The sequence below is a fragment of the Nomascus leucogenys genome, chromosome 9 (assembly GCF_006542625.1).
Source record: "Nomascus leucogenys isolate Asia chromosome 9, Asia_NLE_v1, whole genome shotgun sequence".
NCBI classification, from domain to species: domain Eukaryota; kingdom Metazoa; phylum Chordata; class Mammalia; order Primates; family Hylobatidae; genus Nomascus; species Nomascus leucogenys.
In genome coordinates, this window is record NC_044389.1 from 51,051,048 (window position 1) to 51,068,594 (window position 17,547).

General features: G+C 38.8%; 1 protein-coding gene across 1 annotated transcript; it reads left to right on the forward strand.

Moving 5' to 3' along the window:
• The first annotated feature begins 813 nt into the window (after positions 1-813).
• SGCB (sarcoglycan beta) lies at positions 814-17,039 on the forward strand. The gene is made up of 6 exons (XM_003268367.4): positions 814-1,474; positions 5,930-6,139; positions 9,679-9,864; positions 10,631-10,822; positions 11,145-11,276; positions 15,040-17,039. Exons 1-6 carry the CDS (start codon positions 1,268-1,270, stop codon positions 15,241-15,243), a joined length of 1,131 nt encoding a protein of 376 aa, XP_003268415.2. The 5' UTR covers positions 814-1,267; the 3' UTR covers positions 15,244-17,039.
• Positions 17,040-17,547: the final 508 nt, after the last annotated feature.

Here is a 17,547-nt window from a genome sequence, read left to right on the forward strand (position 1 = left end):
TTACCGTGCTAGACATTGGAGATTAAACGATGAGTAAGACACCTACCTTCCAGTTAGAACACACCATCTTTTGAATGAAATCAGCAGGTAGACAAGATAAAAATATAATGCAATCTGAAGTGCTAGAAAAGACTAGGCACAGAGTTAAGGAACAGATCTGTGGGAGCCTCTGAAGCCTTTAGAGAAAATATGACGTTTGAATAGATTCTTGAAGTATGAATAAGAGCGTGCGTGCAAGGGAAGAAGAACTTCCCCAGCAGAGAGAAAAATGCAAAGCTTAGGAATTAAGAACTAGAAGATAGGAACTCAGAATCAGTTAAAGGCCCAGTTGTGCAAACTGATCAATGAGACCACAGGGAGAATATTAACACAGAGCCTTACTGCTGACTCCTGCATCATTGGGCTTTAACTTAGAATTTTCCTGCCTAAAATGCATGTTTGTCCCACAGACTCAGAGAGGAGTGAGTCTAGAGATATGAGTCAAGTGGTTCCAGCACTTGGGAAAGAAGAAATGCAGAGAGACTGATGACCAGCTTGATACTGCCTCCTACTGAATTAGACAGTACTAGGGCCCAAAGGTGCTTATTAAAAGTGATTCAGCTACATGAGGAACAGTTGCTATGGACTTCACTGCATTTTTTTTTTCAGCTAAAATAATTATTGGATTATATCTACAACAGGGAACAATGAATGTCTACTCAAGTAACTCGTACATTTGAGTGGCTTCCCGGTGTTCAGTAAACGTCCGTTCAATTAGGTTCCCAAGGATATACATGGTAACACTATCTCCAACACCAAATGAAAAATCCATCCCCGGTATCGCAAGATAAAAACATCAGACTTCATAGGCCTCCAAAGTCAAGCAGCCCGAAGGATTCAACGTCCTCCTTGAGGACTCTCAGTCTTCAAGACTCCAGCCACCTAAGTTACCACTTGTTCACTTCTGCCCACGCAGTCACCACGCCAGTCGGCGTCCACTTGTGGTCTCGATATCGGCCCCTCCCACCCTAGCCAAGGAGACCTTGGTCCGAGACACAAAGAGAGCGTCACAGCTCGGGATGGCACCGACCTTTCAGCGATGGGGAACAAAGGGGGAGGGGAGAAGCGTCCTCGGTTTTTGAGGGTGCCCTTTCTGAGGAATCTGCAGGCGGCCCGAGGTGGCGCGGAATCCCCATAGGCCCCTTCTGGCCTCTGTGCAATACAACGAGCCCCAGGCCACGGTCCTAGGTGCAGAGGCCACGGCAGAGCCTGAGCGAGCAGGGCTGGGATGCGGGTCGTCAGAGATGCGGGCTGGGGAGGGGAGGGTGTGAGCAGCGGGTCCCCCCCCAGTCCCCGCCAGGGCGCAAGCGCAGGCGCGCGGGGTGCGGTCGCGGAGGGGCGGGCACGGCCGGGCGGGGAGCGCGGCGGCGGCGGACGCGGGAAGATGGCGGCGGCGGCGGCGGCGGCGGCGGCGGCGGCGGCGGCTGCTGAGCAGGTCTGTGAGCACCGCCGCGGCCGCGGGCTGGAGGAGCGGGGGAGGCCGGGTCCTGCCGGCTAGACCCGCGGGAGCGCTGGCCGGGGGTGCGGGGCGCGCGGGCCGTAGGGTCTGGGTTCGGCGGGGCCGATCGTGGCGGGGCGGGAGGAGCTGTCCCACGCCGAGGATGCTGGCACAAGCTGGGGACCAGGAGCCAGGGGCGGCCTCGGCCTCGGCCCGGCCTGGCCTGGCTGACCCTCGGAGGGGGTGAGGAGGGGTCTCCGTCCAGAGAGCCTGGGAGGCGGTCGAGCCAGCCTGGAAGCCTGCGCTGGGACGTGCCAGGGACGTACCCCGTTCAGCCGCCAGCAGAGATTTGGATAAAAATAACCACAGCCCCAGGGAGAAGGCTCCCCTTACACTTGCCAAGAAACGGGTCAGCTGTTGCCTGTTGCCCGGGTGTCAGCTTGTCATCTTTTTTTTTGTTTCTGCCATCTCCAATATGCAGACATCCCAGATTTCCCCTCCCGCTTTGGTTTTTGAAGATTTAGTCACCAGTCTAAAACTATCTCCTGTTCACTTTTAAAAATGATTTATCCAAGATTTCCTGACCTGCATTGTCAACTTGTAACTTAGAGTGGTTTAAAAGGTTCCTCATCCCCCCAAAATCTAGTTATACGTATGCATACATGTACATGCATATGTGTGTGGGTATTAATATATACATACACGTAATCGCCAGGGTGATTTATTATAATAAAAATAATTGTCAGTAACTTTCCCCCTTACCTAACTTACTTTTCCTTTGAACAATTATAGTAGTTTATCTTGAAAAAGTCTCATTCTAAAACATTGTTGAAAAAAATGAGTCAAGTTTTGACCTTTGGAACGATTTTCTTAGATAATTAACTTTTTAGAGACCTATTAGATATATGTCACTGGAGGGCTCATTCTGAAGATAAAAGACGTAAAATCTGCCTTCAAGGAGCTTAAAGTCATACAGCCAAATACATGCAGAAAAATCAGCTAAAGACAATAGGCAGGCTGCAGATTTGTAACAGTAAAATAAAACGTAGAGAAATGAGTGAAACTGAAAGGAGACAAAACTTCTTGGAGTTGTTGGGATTTAAATTGTGCCTTGGCTTTCCTCATTTCCCGCCTAAGTTATCAGCTTCTGTTTCAAATGATTCTTTTTCCATCTGGTTCTGTTTTTGCTTTACACATAAGTAGGGCAGTCTGATCCATTACTCAGTCTCCAAATTTACGCATTACGTCTCCAGCCCTGAACTTAACTGAATTTTCCATAGTCATCTCAAACTCAAAAATGTTCAAAACTGGACTCTGTCATACTTACTATTAAAAAGGCTACAACCATCCATTCACTTGTTTAACCTAGCCAGAAACTTAGGACCAAGGCCAGTTTAAGGGAGCTGAGAAGGACCTGCACTTGGTTTAATGTTCTGGTGTCCTGGGCTTGAGATTTAAACAGTGAGCCTCACATTTTCGTTTCCGCCTGGGCCCCACAAATTATATAGCCAGTCCTATTTGGGAATCATCTTCGACCCCTTTGTGCCACACTCATATCCAAACAATCACGAGATCCTGACAGTTCTACCTCTTAACACCTTTCCCCAGACTTCAGCTTCAAAGTCAAACCTCAGTCAGTACCTCATTGGGACTCTTAGAGAAACCTGCTGTTGATACCTTCATCTCTAGGCTCTTCAGTTCCAGTTCATCTCTTTTTGGAGTGATTTTGCTACAGTGCAAATCTGATTGTATAGGAAACCTATTTTAACTCTTCAGTAGTTCCCCTTTGCCTTCAGGATAAAGTCCATTGTTCTTGTCATGGTATTTATGTTGCTTACTGGCCCCTAAGCACATCTCTCACTGTATTTCTTGCTTCATCCCTACACCTATCCTTCTCACCATCCACATAAAGTGACCAAAATTAGTTCTCCCAGAGATGGTTGCCTCTCAAAGTCTCCATGCTTCTTCCTCTGCCTAGAATGACTTTCTCAGCTCTTTTGCCTGGTTAACTCCTGTCCATCCTTCAAGAGTTAACTCAACCTTCAGCTTTTCTTAGAAACTTTCCCTGATGCCCTTGCATGCTAGGTGGAGATGCGTTCCTCTTCTGTACCCTTTCCGTATTGTATGCATTGCTCCACTAGAGCACTTGCCATGGTGCGTGAACTGTTAGTGACCTTGTCTGTTTACCTGACTGGCCTGTAATTAAGCTCCTTAAGGGTGGACACTATGTTCATCCTGGTAGCTTGGAGCACCTGGCTTACAGTAACTATTCATTAAATGTTAAATGCATCAAGATGAAGACAGTAATATGCATGGTTTGGCAGAGAAGAGTAAAGACTACATCTCAGGAGGGATGAATTTTGTCCTTTCTCTCTTTTATGTGGACCTATATTTAAACTTTGACTAACACTTTTAAGTTGCCCATCTGTTAGGGCTGTCAGAAGCCTGAGGTTCTTTTTTGGAACCTGACTACAAATTCAGTTAAGTCTTCTCTTAAAGTATCTTCTTAATCTCTCCTTTTTCATACCACTTTAGTTTGGGTCCTCTTACCTCAATCCTCCATTACTACAACATCCCCAGCAGCCTACTTACTGGTACTGCTCTTTCTTCTCTCTCCTACAAATGCCCACACATTTAACATTCTGAATTTGTGCTCAAAAACCTCCAGTGACTCCCAGTTAAATAGAACATAAAGACTAGAATTTGTACCCTGCTGTCCAAGAACCTTCACAACCTGGCCCTACTTTTCCAACTTTCTCTTCCCAGCCTTGCCATATCTGACCCATCTACTTCTCCCCATTTCCCTAACAACTCCAGGTCATCCTGTCTCTCCTCCCTTTGAACTCTGCAGCGTGTATTGCCTAGACTATTGATTTTGGCATCTGAACATACAGAGTGCTTTATTGCATTGTTAACTATTTTATGTTAACATGTACACAGATCATATCCGTTGATACATAGAGGATAAGGACCCTTTCCTATAGTTCTTTTGTATTCCTATCTATGGAATTAGTGTTTAAGCATAAAGTGCTTAATACATGTGTATTCAACAACTGAATTTTCTCAGAGCTCTAAGAAATAAGTAGGACAGTATCCATTTCTGCCCATTTCTTTTGTGCTCTTGATATTCAAGATTATTACCCAAAATGTCATTCAACCATAGTCTAGGTCAGAGGTTCTCAAATCATTTTGGTCTCAGGTTCTCTTTACACTCTTAAAAAAGAGAGGATTCCAAAGAGCTTTGATTTATGTGGATTATATTCATTGATATTTACTATAGGAGAAGTTAAAACGGAGAAATTTTTAAAGTAAAGGGCTATACAAGCATACATTCCATTGAGTGATGATGCCATCACGTTGGTCATGTAGCCTTTACATTCATGGGCCTAGGAGAGTAAAAACAGCAAACAGTATCTCAGTGTTATTTTGAAAATACAGCCCCCCAAAGGGTTCGTGGAACCCTCCCAGGACTCCCCACCCTGCATTTGAAAACTACTGATCTAGGGTAATGTGAGCTCTAGTCAGTGAAGTAATAAGTAACAAACTGTGTCAGCCTTTCCAGTCTTATTTTCATATAAATGAAAATATATACCGTTGTCCCTCAATATCTGTGGGGGATTGGTCTCAGGACCCCCAAAGGATAGCCAAATCCATTGATGCTCAAGTCCCTTACATGAAGTGGTGTAGTTTTTGCATGTAACCTCTGCACATCCTCCTGTATACTTTAAATCAATCTGCAGATTACTTACAACACTGAACACAATGTAAACACTATGTAAACAGTTGTTTCACTGTATTGTTTAGGGAATAATGACAAGAAAAAAGTCTGTAATGTTCAGTTCAGTACAAATGCAACCATTCACTTTTTTTTTTTTTTTTTTTTTTTTTTTGAAACGGAGTCTCGCTCTGTCGCCCAGGCTGGAGTGCAGTGGCGCGATCTTGGCTCACTGCAACCTCCGCCCCTCCAGGTTTAAGCAATTCTCTGCCTCAGCCTCCGGAGTAGCTGGGATTACAGGTGCGTGCCACCATGCCCGGCTAATTTTTTTGTGTTTTTAGTAGAGACGGGGTTTCACCATCTTGGCCAGGCTGGTCTTGAACTCCTGACCTCGTGATCCACCCATGTCAGCCTCCCAAAGTGCTGGGATTACAGGCGTGAGCCACCGCACCTGGCCCCAAATATTTTTGATCACAAGCTGTATGCTTTGACAGTGGGACTGTTGAAAGCAGAGAGGAAAGATATCAGATAGTGACCTTGAAGTTTCTTCTATACTCTCCTTCTAAGCATAGTTATGCCCTTACTTAGAACTGCAACTCAATGTGACTTGCAGTTTATTCATGGAAAATGTGACAGTAACCAATTCAGCTTGCTATAGGTATGAATTTGCACCTAATAGATAAAGGCACCAAAACGAGAGGGTATAGCTGTTCCATTATGTTGTATTTAATTTTTAGCAAAGTTCCAATGGTCCTGTAAAGAAGTCCATGCGTGAGAAGGCTGTTGAGAGAAGGAATGTCAATAAAGAGCACAACAGTAACTTTAAAGCTGGATACATTCCGATTGATGAAGATCGTCTCCACAAAACAGGGTTGAGAGGAAGAAAGGGCAATTTAGCCATCTGTGTGATTATCCTCTTGTTTATCCTGGCTGTCATCAATTTAATTGTGAGTATATTGTAAGAATACTCATTTTAATTGCCATGGGGAATTTTTTATCTGCTTTATAGTGAAATCATAGACTTTATTTTCTCCTTTTCTATACATGTCTTGTCTCTTATTGAATTTTAATGAATACTTTATAAAAAAACTAGTGTGCTAATATTTTCATATATTAATTTCATTTACAAAAAAAATGTGCATGGGTTTATCCCTTTAATGGACTCAATTTTTAGCAAGGGTAGAATTGTGAGGCTCCCAGCTAGCTCAATCGGTAAACCATGAGACTTTTAAGAAGGATAGGATCAACTCAATAGAAGAGAACTTTGCCAAGATGATTTTATTGCTTTCACATCTCCTTAAAAATATAATCCTTTCTGTTTTCATTTAACTTTTCATACATTTAATGTTGCCTCCTCAGCTGGATTTTAAAATTTTAAACCCTTTGATGGCAGTAAAAGATTATATTTTATAGTCCTAAGTCCCTGTTGTCAAAGGATACAAGAATCTGGTAGGCTGATTCACACTAAAGTACTGAGGACCTGATAGGATGCCTTTTCCAAAGATATTTGCTTTTTTAATGAAGAAATCCTTTTAATCTGAAGTTGTGACTATCTGGGGGTTAAATTTGAAACTCTCTGGCATGTGCATGTACAGATATTTTCAGAGGGAATGATTACTGGTATACTTAAGACTGATCATGAACATAGTCTGCAGCAGTTTTAAAGTGATTCTTTTTGTGTTATTTTCTACTTCTAATGCATGCAAGGCAGTCTTTTTGTATTTATGTATGCCCAAAGCACTTCTAATTCTTCACTCAAATCAGAAAGACCTCTTCCTACATATTTCATATTAGATATATAAATTTTTAGTAGGAGCACAAATTCTGAATGGATTTTATTTTATAAATGTATTTTATTGGAGACTTCTGGTCAAGATGGCAGCATAAAGACGTTTTTATCTTCTTCTCTAAAGAGCTCATTCCAAAGTAACAATGTCAAGAAACAGAAATATCTTTGAAGAAAGTGGGAAGCAACTGAAATCCTAAACCATAATAAATGAAGACACAAAGTAGGAGGAACAATGGCAGATAACTTATCAGAGAGGAGAATCTTCTTGTTGGGGAGGGGATGTTGGTGGAAGTACCTTGTAGAACCCTAAAAAGCCTTGGGAATTAGAAGTTCCGGTACCTTGAAAAGCAGAAGTGAGGCAAGAACTGAAAACAGAGAAGTCATTTGAAAATCTGTATAAGAAGCAGTGAGATCCCTAGGCCTCCTCTCCCTTCCATCCAGCAGTTAGACAGCTACCCCTCCTAATGTCATACAAAACTAGTGTGTCTCTGGACACACTGGACCAGAGAGGATTCTATCTGCCTGAGGATACTGGAGGGTAGGGGTTGGGTTTCCATACTGAAACAGGAAAGTCTCGGTCCTGAGACTCCCTTTCCCACGCTCTCTTTTCCTCATCCTCCACCTCCAGCTCCCTGGCAGCCAGGCAAGAGACAGAAGAGCCTTCTCTGGGATTCCTGATGCATGTAGAAGAAAGATCTGAAGATACTGTCATTTGGCAAGTCCCGGTGAAAAAGCCATCTAATTTCCCTCTTGTGACACCTGTCAGTCACAAGCCCTACCCCTCAAAGAATTTTCTATGAATTTATCACTAAGTATGAATACTGAGCCAGGAATCAATAGGCTTTTGAGGAAAGTGCCAAGAATTGAAAAATGATAGAGATGAAAACACCTAAATTGTGGAAAAAATAGAAACTCATGGAATAGAGAAAATGCCACAAAAACTACCAAAAAAAAAACCTGAATTCAGTATTTTCAGAGAAATAAGAATATACTGCATCAATGAAACAAGAATAACATGCCATTTGAAAGGTGCAAGCCAGGCACAGTGGCTCATGCCTGATAAAGTGAGACCCTGTCTCTACCAAAAAAAAAAAAAAAAGTTAAAAGGAACAATTAACTCATAGATATGTGCACGCACACACACACACACACACACACACACGTGAATGGGTGGGTGGGTAGATGGATAGGTAGATAGATAGATAGATACATAGATAGATAGATAGACAGATAGAAGATATTAGAAGATAAAAAAAACTTTTCCAGAAATTTCAACAAAATTAATCAACTCAGGAGCTCTAACATGCTATTAATAGGAGTTTCAGAAAGAGCACAGAAAACACTGGGGGGGAAATGATCAAATACATAAATCAAGAAAATTTCCTAGAACAGATTGAAAACTACCATACTCGGTCCAGCGTAATGCATAAAAAGACACAACAAGGCCATTATTATGAAATTTAAGAAAACCAGTAATAAAGAAAAGATTCTAATATCTTCCAGAGGGGGCAAAAAAACAGGTTGTGTATAAAGAATACAAAATCAGAATAGAATAGGACCTCCCAAAAGCAGCATTGGGACCTGGAAGGCAATAAAGCAATGGCTTTCAAAATTCAGAAAGAAAATAATTTTCCATCTAGAATCATATACTTAGCCAGTCTAGCAATCAAATGTGAAGCATTATAAAGACATATTTTTGCCATGCACGCTTTCCAAAACATTTTACTTCTCATACATTGCTTAGAAGCCACTGGAGGATGTGCTCTACCAAAGGAAAGATGAGGATACAGGAAACTGGATGTCTATCACAAGAGAAAGAGAAAAGGAAGTTCAGCATGAAAGTAAGGGAAAGTTTATGATTACAGCTGTGCAGGGGGCCCATACAGACCAGTCCAGCCCACACAGACCAAACCAGAAAGATAGAGGTTCCAGAAAGATTTCCCGAGAGAGAAAAATAGAACTAATACATTATCTGAGAGGCTCAGACCTACAGAAAATTGTATTGAGAGATTTTACAGAAATATTGGAGGATTTGAGATTAGATTTTTAAAGAAACTAAGGAAAATAAAGTATTAAACTCTGAGAGACAAGGTACAGGAAAGAAACTGCCATTATAGGACATATTTGGTTTGGTGATGAACAATATTTACATGGTTGTAATACTGAAAATAATGACCTTGGATTAATTAAAACTTGAGATTAGAGCTGGAAAAGAAAAGAGATATAAATGAGCTAAATTTCTCGTCTGCTAAAATAGAAAATTAATAGATAAAACCTAAATTATGATAAATGAAGAAATAACATGTTTAGAAGAAATATTTGTTAGATATTTTAGAAATATGTTTAGAAGAAATACATATATTTAGAAATAAAGAGATAAATTCTAGATGAAATAACTAAATTTGTTGAAAGTGATTGTTCCTGGGAATGAGATGTAGAGAGGGTAGAAAAAATAAGAAACTATTCTTTTTAAATTATAGACCTTTAGCACATTTTGACTTTTAGCTATTTGCATGTAATACCTTAATAAAAATAAAATTCATTTTGTTTATAAGTGGAAAATTAATTGATATATTTACCTCACTGATTAAACATTTTAGGAGGTCTTTAACATTTTGATGATAATATTTTCTATTTGTTTTCCAATTACATTAAATGTATGCGGCCTACCAACAGTGGACTTGTGTTCTTTTTCAGATAACACTTGTTATTTGGGCCGTGATTCGCATTGGACCAAATGGCTGTGATAGTATGGAGTTTCATGAAAGTGGCCTGCTTCGATTTAAGCAAGTATCTGACATGGGAGTGATCCATCCTCTTTATAAAAGCACAGTAGGAGGAAGGCAAAATGAAAATTTGGTCATCACTGGCAACAACCAGCCTGTAAGTTGTCACATTAACTGAAAGAAATGCGAACAGGAGAGGGGCATTAGAGAAAAATACTTTGCAAAAACCTAGAGTTGATTATTGGAAAGAGATATTTTCCCTTAGAAAAATTAGTATATTTATAATATATCTATAAATGTATGAATATAGCGAATACAGTTTAAAACATCCATAAATATTAATATTTAATAATACTATTGCTTTTATAATCTGTTAAAATTAGATGATTTCTTAATATTTGAGATTTTGTTCAATGGTAGCATTTTCTATGACAGATGTAATTAGTATGCGAATACATAGGTTACTCTTTTCTCCTCCATATGAGGAAGCCATTAAGAAAGCACTTTCCCAGGTGAGAATACTCTGTAGTTTTGGGGGCTTTGGAAGAGAATATGCCAATCTAGTCAGTGGCATCCCATGCCAAGAGTTGAAAACATAGTTTTCAACTGAATAAAACCTCAAGGAGGTATTCTTACCACCACCTGCCTATCTTAGGCCTTGGGCCATGTTCCTCCATGACTCATGCATTTTTGCAGAGCTAATAAGCAAATAAATGTATAAGCCTTCATTCTAAAGGACTCTTCTTCCAAGTGGATGGAGGGAGGACAGAGAGACAGAGTTAAAAGTATTTGAAGTTAGTCTATTATTGTGGTTTTTAAATTTCTGTAATTTTTGTAATTTTTAAAATTATATTGTTCAGGAATTTTGTTTGCAGTCTTCTTTAAAAATATATTCACAATAAACTGTTTTTTTTTTTTTGAAGATTGTTTTTCAGCAAGGGACAACAAAGCTCAGTGTAGAAAACAACAAAACTTCTATTACAAGTGACATCGGCATGCAGTTTTTTGACCCGAGGACTCAAAATATCTTATTCAGCACAGACTATGAAACTCATGAGTTTCATTTGCCAAGTGGAGTGAAAAGTTTGAATGTTCAAAAAGCATCTACTGAAAGGGTATGATTTATTGGCTTTGCTTTACTAATGGGAGAGAGTTATTCTCCAGAGTTATAAAGTGGGAGGAGAGTTTATACTGTTTTAAAGTAGTATAAAAGAATATTTTCCAGAACACTGGAAAGGATTAATTCTAGATTTGTCATTAACTAGCTTGTGTGATCATTATCAAGTCATCTTTATCTCAATTTCCACATCTCTAAAACATTAATAGAAACATTTGACCTTCATATCTCATGACTGAAACTCCTATTTCTGTATCTCTGATAACAATTCTCACATTAATTTAGAAACTCTTTTTAGTACTTGTTTTTAAAATTTTCAGATTACCAGCAATGCTACTAGTGATTTAAATATAAAAGTTGATGGGCGTGCTATTGTGCGTGGAAATGAAGGAGTATTCATTATGGGCAAAACCATTGAATTTCACATGGGTGGTAATATGGAGTTAAAGGCGGTGAGTATTCTTTTAAGAGAATTATTAGGTTCTTGGATACATAAATCCATATGTGGAATAGTATACAATTATTGAAAATGATATAATTGTCTATTTTTTGACATGGAAAGATGTTCAAAGTGGATTGTGAAGTAAAAGAAAGTCACAAAACAATTTGTGAAATACAATTATTTTTATTTTTCAGAACATGTGTATGTTTATGAAAACCTGGCAGCGTATGCCAGAATGTCAACAATATTTAGCTATGGATAGCAAGATAACAGACTATTTGTTTCATTTTTATTTCCACTACCTGTATTTTCTGTTTCTTTCTCTTTTTCTTTTTTTTGTATAATGATCACTTGTATTGTTTTAGAAGGCAAAAACAAAAAAAACCTTCTAAAAGAGAATTCTGGAAGATCAAAGTAAATATTCATGCCTTGGAGTTGTTGTTTTTAATTAAAGATTTTTCACATCCCTCCCTGAGTTTCATATCCAGTGATGTGAAAAAAAAAATTAGCAAATTTATAAAATTATTTCATTTAGATATTTTTATTAAAAATGTATTTTTAATCTATTATTAATTGTAAAGGAAAAAGGTTTTTGTCTTTATCGTGGCTGTTGAAAGTGAATTTTCTTTGTGCTTAACAGATTATATCTGAACTTTAACAGGTATGGTATTTCATGTGCCATAAGTCCAAAAACTTTTTAATAGCTCACAATTCTGGTCAAAGTATACTTATTCAAAATGCCTTTGGGTACCTACAATATGCTATTTAATTAAAGCGAATTAAATTTGTCTTACCAAGTATTACATGACAAAAAAACGTAAGGACTTGTCATTCTTTCTTATTAAAAAAAATTTCAATTTCATAGTTCTTGGGAAAAATACTTTTTAAAAGTAGTTGTTTTACTTTTATAAGCAGTTTTTCCCCCTAGAACACATAATCCCATCTCTAAATAATAAAGATGGACATAAAATGTAATTCTTGCCAGAAACTCAGTTGCCTACTGCGTTAATTTGTATGTATATTGTGGTGTAAGAAGCCACTCTTCTAAGAACACTGTTGGAGAATAGCCACAGTACAACTGCTGTTCTCAGCAGTAGAAAGTCACAGAAGCAAGAGATTTGTTTAGAGACCATTAGCAACTTACCAAACCTTTTATTTTTTTCTACCTGCCACTTCTTGTCCCATTCTACCTTGTAGTTAATATGAAAAATATTTAAATACTTTGAAATATACATATACACATATCAGTTTCTCCACTGTTAAAGGAAAATAACCTAGTGTTAAAAACATAATTAGCTTTATAACTTCGTTAATATCAGTGGTTAGTTCTAAAGTGTATAAGCCAATCATTAGAAATAATTTTATCAATTAAACTGCTTTTTTGAAAAAGCTTTTAAAGAAACAATTTAGGCCAGGCGCCATGGCTTACGCCTGTAATCCCAACACTTTAGGAAGCCAAGGCGGGTGGATCACGAGGTCAGGAATTCGAGACCAGCCTGGCCAACATGGCGAAACCCCTTCTCTACTAAAAATACAAAAATTACCTGGGCGTGGTGGCGGGCGCCTGTAATCCCAGCTACCCGGGAGGCTGAGGCAGGAATCGCTTGAAACCAGGAGGCAGAGATTGCAGTGAGCCCAGATCGCGCCACTGCACTCCGGCCTGGGAGACAGAGCAAAACTCCGTCTCAAACAACAACAACAACAACAAAAAACAATTTAAAGAAAGTAAAATTAAATGACCACAAGATGGCAGCATTGGAACAAATTGGAAAACTAGTCACTTAAGAATTACTGTCTATTCCATGTACTACTACTGCATAATCAGTTAGCTATCTCCATTATTTATAACCAATTTTCTCTCTTTGCTTTAAATACCCTCTATAAGCTGATGCCTCCCAAATTTGGAATTGTGCTTTAACCTCTCCTCTGAACTAAGAGTCACATATCTAGCTGCCTACTTACATTATCCATTTTGATATCTGATAGGCATCTCAAATGTAACAGTTGAAAAGTTAGATTCTCCATCCCCACAAGCATGCATTTCTTTCAGTATTCCTGTACCATTAAATGACACCCATCAGTTCATAGCAAAGCCTTCTGGCTCTACCTTCAGAAGGTACAGAGTCTGGCTGTCTCTCACCACCTCCGCCATCACCACCCTGGTGTAAACTGCCATCATTTCCTGCCTGGATGGTTGGAACAGCCTCCTGGCTGATCTTCTTACTTCCAAATATTCACTCCCATAGTCTGTTTTCTACCCAACAGCCAGAGTGGCCATTTTAAAAAGATCAAGTCATTTCCGTATTCAGAATCCTCCAAATGCTTCCCGTATAATTTGGAATAAAATCTAAAGTCTATTCCCTGCCTACATGTCTGATCCTCAGTTATTTCTTTGACTCATCTCATACCAGTTGTTCCTCTCGCCCTCCGTGCTTCTTCCACACTGGCCTCATAGCTGTCCCTGGAATCCAGGCACATCTTCACCTCGGGGCCTTTGCAGACACTGTTACCTCTGCTTGGAGTACCCTTCCCCAGTTACCTAGGCAGCTTCCTCCCTCACTTCCTCTAGTTTGTGTTGGAATGTGACCTTATCAAACCACAGGTGGTCCTTCCTGAGCACCCTGTGTAAAACTCAGTCCCCGCCTGCTCACTCTCTCTCTACTTATCCTGCTTTATTTCTCCTCATAGCATTTATCCCACCTGATGTCTTATGTGTTTTACTGTTCATTATTTTTAGTGTCTCCCCCTACCCCATTAAAACATCAACTCAATAAAAACTTGGGCTTTGCCTGTTTTACTTACTGTTGTATTCCCCAGCACCCAGAATAGTGTCTGGCATATAGCAGGCACTCAGTAATTATTTGTTGAGTGAATGAAAAGAAGAAAGGAGGAAAGGGAGAAAGCAAGAGAGGCCTAAGAGTCCCTAAAAAGAAGGATTTTAAGGAACTACAATAAAAGAATGTTTCTGGAACAGTGGGAGTGACGAACCTCCAGACTAGAGTGCCTGGTCTTCAAATTATATGGTTTGAATCTTCATTTGCAGTGTTGCAAAAACATTGGAAATTAAAATTAATTCCCTCTAGGAGGAAAAGCCTTTTTTTTTTTTTTTTTTTTTGAGACAGTGTCTCGCTCAGTCGCCCAGGCTGGAGTGCAGTGGCGCTATCTCGGCTCACTGCAAGCTCTGCCTCCCAGGTTCACGCCATTCTCCTGCCTCAGCCTCCCGAGTAGCTGGGACTACAGGCACCCGCCAGCTAAGTTTTTGTATTTTTAGTAGAGACGAGGTTTCACTGTGTTAGCCAGGATGGTCTTGATCTCCTGACCTCGTGATCCGCCCACTTCGGCCTCCCAAAGTGCTGGGTTTACAGGTATGAGCCACCACGCCCCGCCAGGAAAAGTCTTTTTGTACTCATGATCACAAACTTATTAATCAGTACCTTTGTTATAGTTCTTTTAGGACTTACAAATGAAAATGATCTGAAACTTTATCAACATCAATTTTATTATGCACTTAGGAATTCTGATGTAATTTTAACTAATAATAGAGAAATTATGTTGCAGATTTATTTACATACATTATGGATATATGAAGCGAAGAAGTCACTCGTTGAATCCTGATATTTTGTTTTTTATTATTGCTGTTGTTGTTTTGTTTGTGACTTTACTCTTTCTTACTGCTTGCTTTTCTCGTTGATATTTCAGTAAGTTTTGTTTGCTGACTTTGTTCTGTACCCACTCATGGAGGTAAATAAATCATATTACTATTCTCCTAATAGGAAAACAGTATCATCCTAAATGGATCTGTGATGGTCAGCACCACCCGCCTACCCAGTTCCTCCAGTGGAGACCAGTTGGGTAGTGGTGACTGGGTACGCTACAAGCTCTGCATGTGTGCTGATGGGATGCTCTTCAAGGTGCAAGTAACCAGCCAGAACATGGGCTGCCAAATCTCAGACAACCCCTGTGGAAACACTCATTAAAAGAACCCCGGAGGTCAACATGTTTATATCTTGACTTGACTTTTTTATGCATGCAAATCATTGTTTTTACAGAGTTTGTGATAACTCATAATTATTTTAATGGCAGAGCACTGCCGTATCTGTTTTATGGTCTACATAGTTAAAATCTTCTCAGAGAGCCTAAATTCTAATAACGTTTTATTAATTTACACTAATCTTCATATTTACTGTTCCCTAAAATAATTATGAGAAGCAAATAAAATCAAAATTCATGTTTAAAGAAGTGTTTTTAAAATTCCACTATCCCTTTTCTAAAGGTTAAAGGGCTGAAGCAGCTGTTTAGACTCACTGTAAATAAACTTTGGTAACTCTAATGGGGATAGACCCACTTAAGATATTTAAAAGGTACGGCATCAGTGTTTCATGCTCTGCCTTTTGGCTTTTAGCTAAAAGGAAAGATGCAGATTTCTAGTGCATTAAGCCTGAGCCATATTCTCACATGCTAGTGAAGTCATTAAAGAACTTTACATATGTGAGATAGACACAATGGTTCCTTAGTTTTGCACTAGGAAGAAAATATTTTGTAAAAGAATGTTTATTTGAAATAATGATAACTATCAATTGTTCACAATGTGGTAGAAATGAAAACACCATCTCAGGTTTAACTTTTAAATAATAATGATAACTATCTTTATTGAGCATCTTCTACATCCTAGGCATTGTCCTAGGCATTGCATGTTTATATCCCCAATTCTCACCACAACCCTGCAAGTAGGTGGTATTATCCAAGTTTTACCCATTAAGAAACTGAAGATCAGAGAAGTTAAGAAACTTGCCCAACATCACATAGTAAGTAGCAGAGCTGATAATGGAATTCAGGCATGATTCAAACCTGGATGTAGTTGATTCCAAATGCCATGTCGTTTTCACTATCTGCACTGACTTTTTAATTATTTAAAACTCTAAAAGGTGAACAAAGGTTAACTTAAACTTACCTAAGAAGATGAGAATCAAACAAAACAGATATGCTTACTCTAGTTAAAAAGAAAATAAATCTCATGTCAGACCCAGAAAGGACCAATCACTGTCTGATTGTAAGCTATGTTGGGCCAATTCCAAAATATTATACAATGGAGAGGTCAAATTTACCTACTTGTGAGTTACCTCAGTTTCCCAACAGTGGACCGTGGCACACTGGAGTAACAATACGTAACAGAGTTGCCAAGATATTTATACCCTCAGCACTCGGGGCAACACAGTGGAAAGTGGGGAGGCCATAGACCCGAACAAGTTCTTTGGGCCAGGCATGGCCTGGTAAGTACTCTATGCCTTGAAAATAAGTCCAGAAGCACTGGACTAAAGAGTGCTAATGCAGGAAATAATACACATAATTTTTAGGTAAGGATAATAATTTATCTCTGCTCCTAATATTACTATCCCATTGTAATTATTTATAACCCTCAAGCCAGTTGATTTTTAATATATTTGATTGGAAAAGAACTCTGATATTTTTAAGACTCACACAGAATCAGGGACAGGGCCCCCAAAAGAATTTGCTGCAAAATAGGCAGTAGAGATGTGGCATGGGCCCAACCCTGCATTCAAGTGTAACAGCATTCTGTCAGGGTCTCTTTGAATTGTGCACATAAGAAAACCAATACCAAAAACAATTTGTATTCAATATTGTCACATTTCTCTCTGGTAGAAAAATCAAATACCTTAGAGATTATGAAATCATTAAATTATGCTGAAATTGGATTGACTTACTACCAAACACTGAGTGCCGTTTTTAAATGAAAAGAATGAGATTTATAACCTCTTGAGTGTTATTGCAGTGATATTTGAACTTATTTGAATATTCAATATTATTTAATACCTGAATTATATTCAGAAAAAAAATGCCGAAATTTTTTTCAGATGGCCCGTAAATTAAATTGCATATTCATTACTTGTCTGCTCTATTTAGATTTATTTTAAAAGTTTATTTAAGTAAATATTTTTATAAAAACCAGAAAACACTATATTACAAAATATTATTTATTAAATGTAGTTCATGAAATAATCTATTTTTACTCTTTTTTGGGAAATACTTGTGTTTTTGATACATCTCCATGAAGTGCTTTTGACATGAGAGGCTATTTTGATGTTTTTATACAGCTGATGGTTAACAGCCATAGCATTCTATGATACTTCACAGGTAGTCTTGGCTTTTTCCCTGAAACGTAGACTTGGAAAATCTATTAGAAAGCAGAACAGGGCAAACTCTCCATTTTACTTATGGCTTTTTTAATTTTTAAATTTTTTTATTATTTATTTATTTTTTTG

Coding starts and splice junctions, on each gene's coding strand:
- SGCB (XM_003268367.4), top strand. CDS start 1,268: ATGCGGGTCGTCAGAGATGCGGGCTGGGGAGGGGAGGGTGTGAGCAGC. Junction 6,140..9,678: donor TGGCTGTCATCAATTTAATT/GTGAGTATATTG, acceptor GTTCTTTTTCAG/ATAACACTTGTTATTTGGGC. Junction 9,865..10,630: donor TCACTGGCAACAACCAGCCT/GTAAGTTGTCAC, acceptor TTTTTTTTGAAG/ATTGTTTTTCAGCAAGGGAC.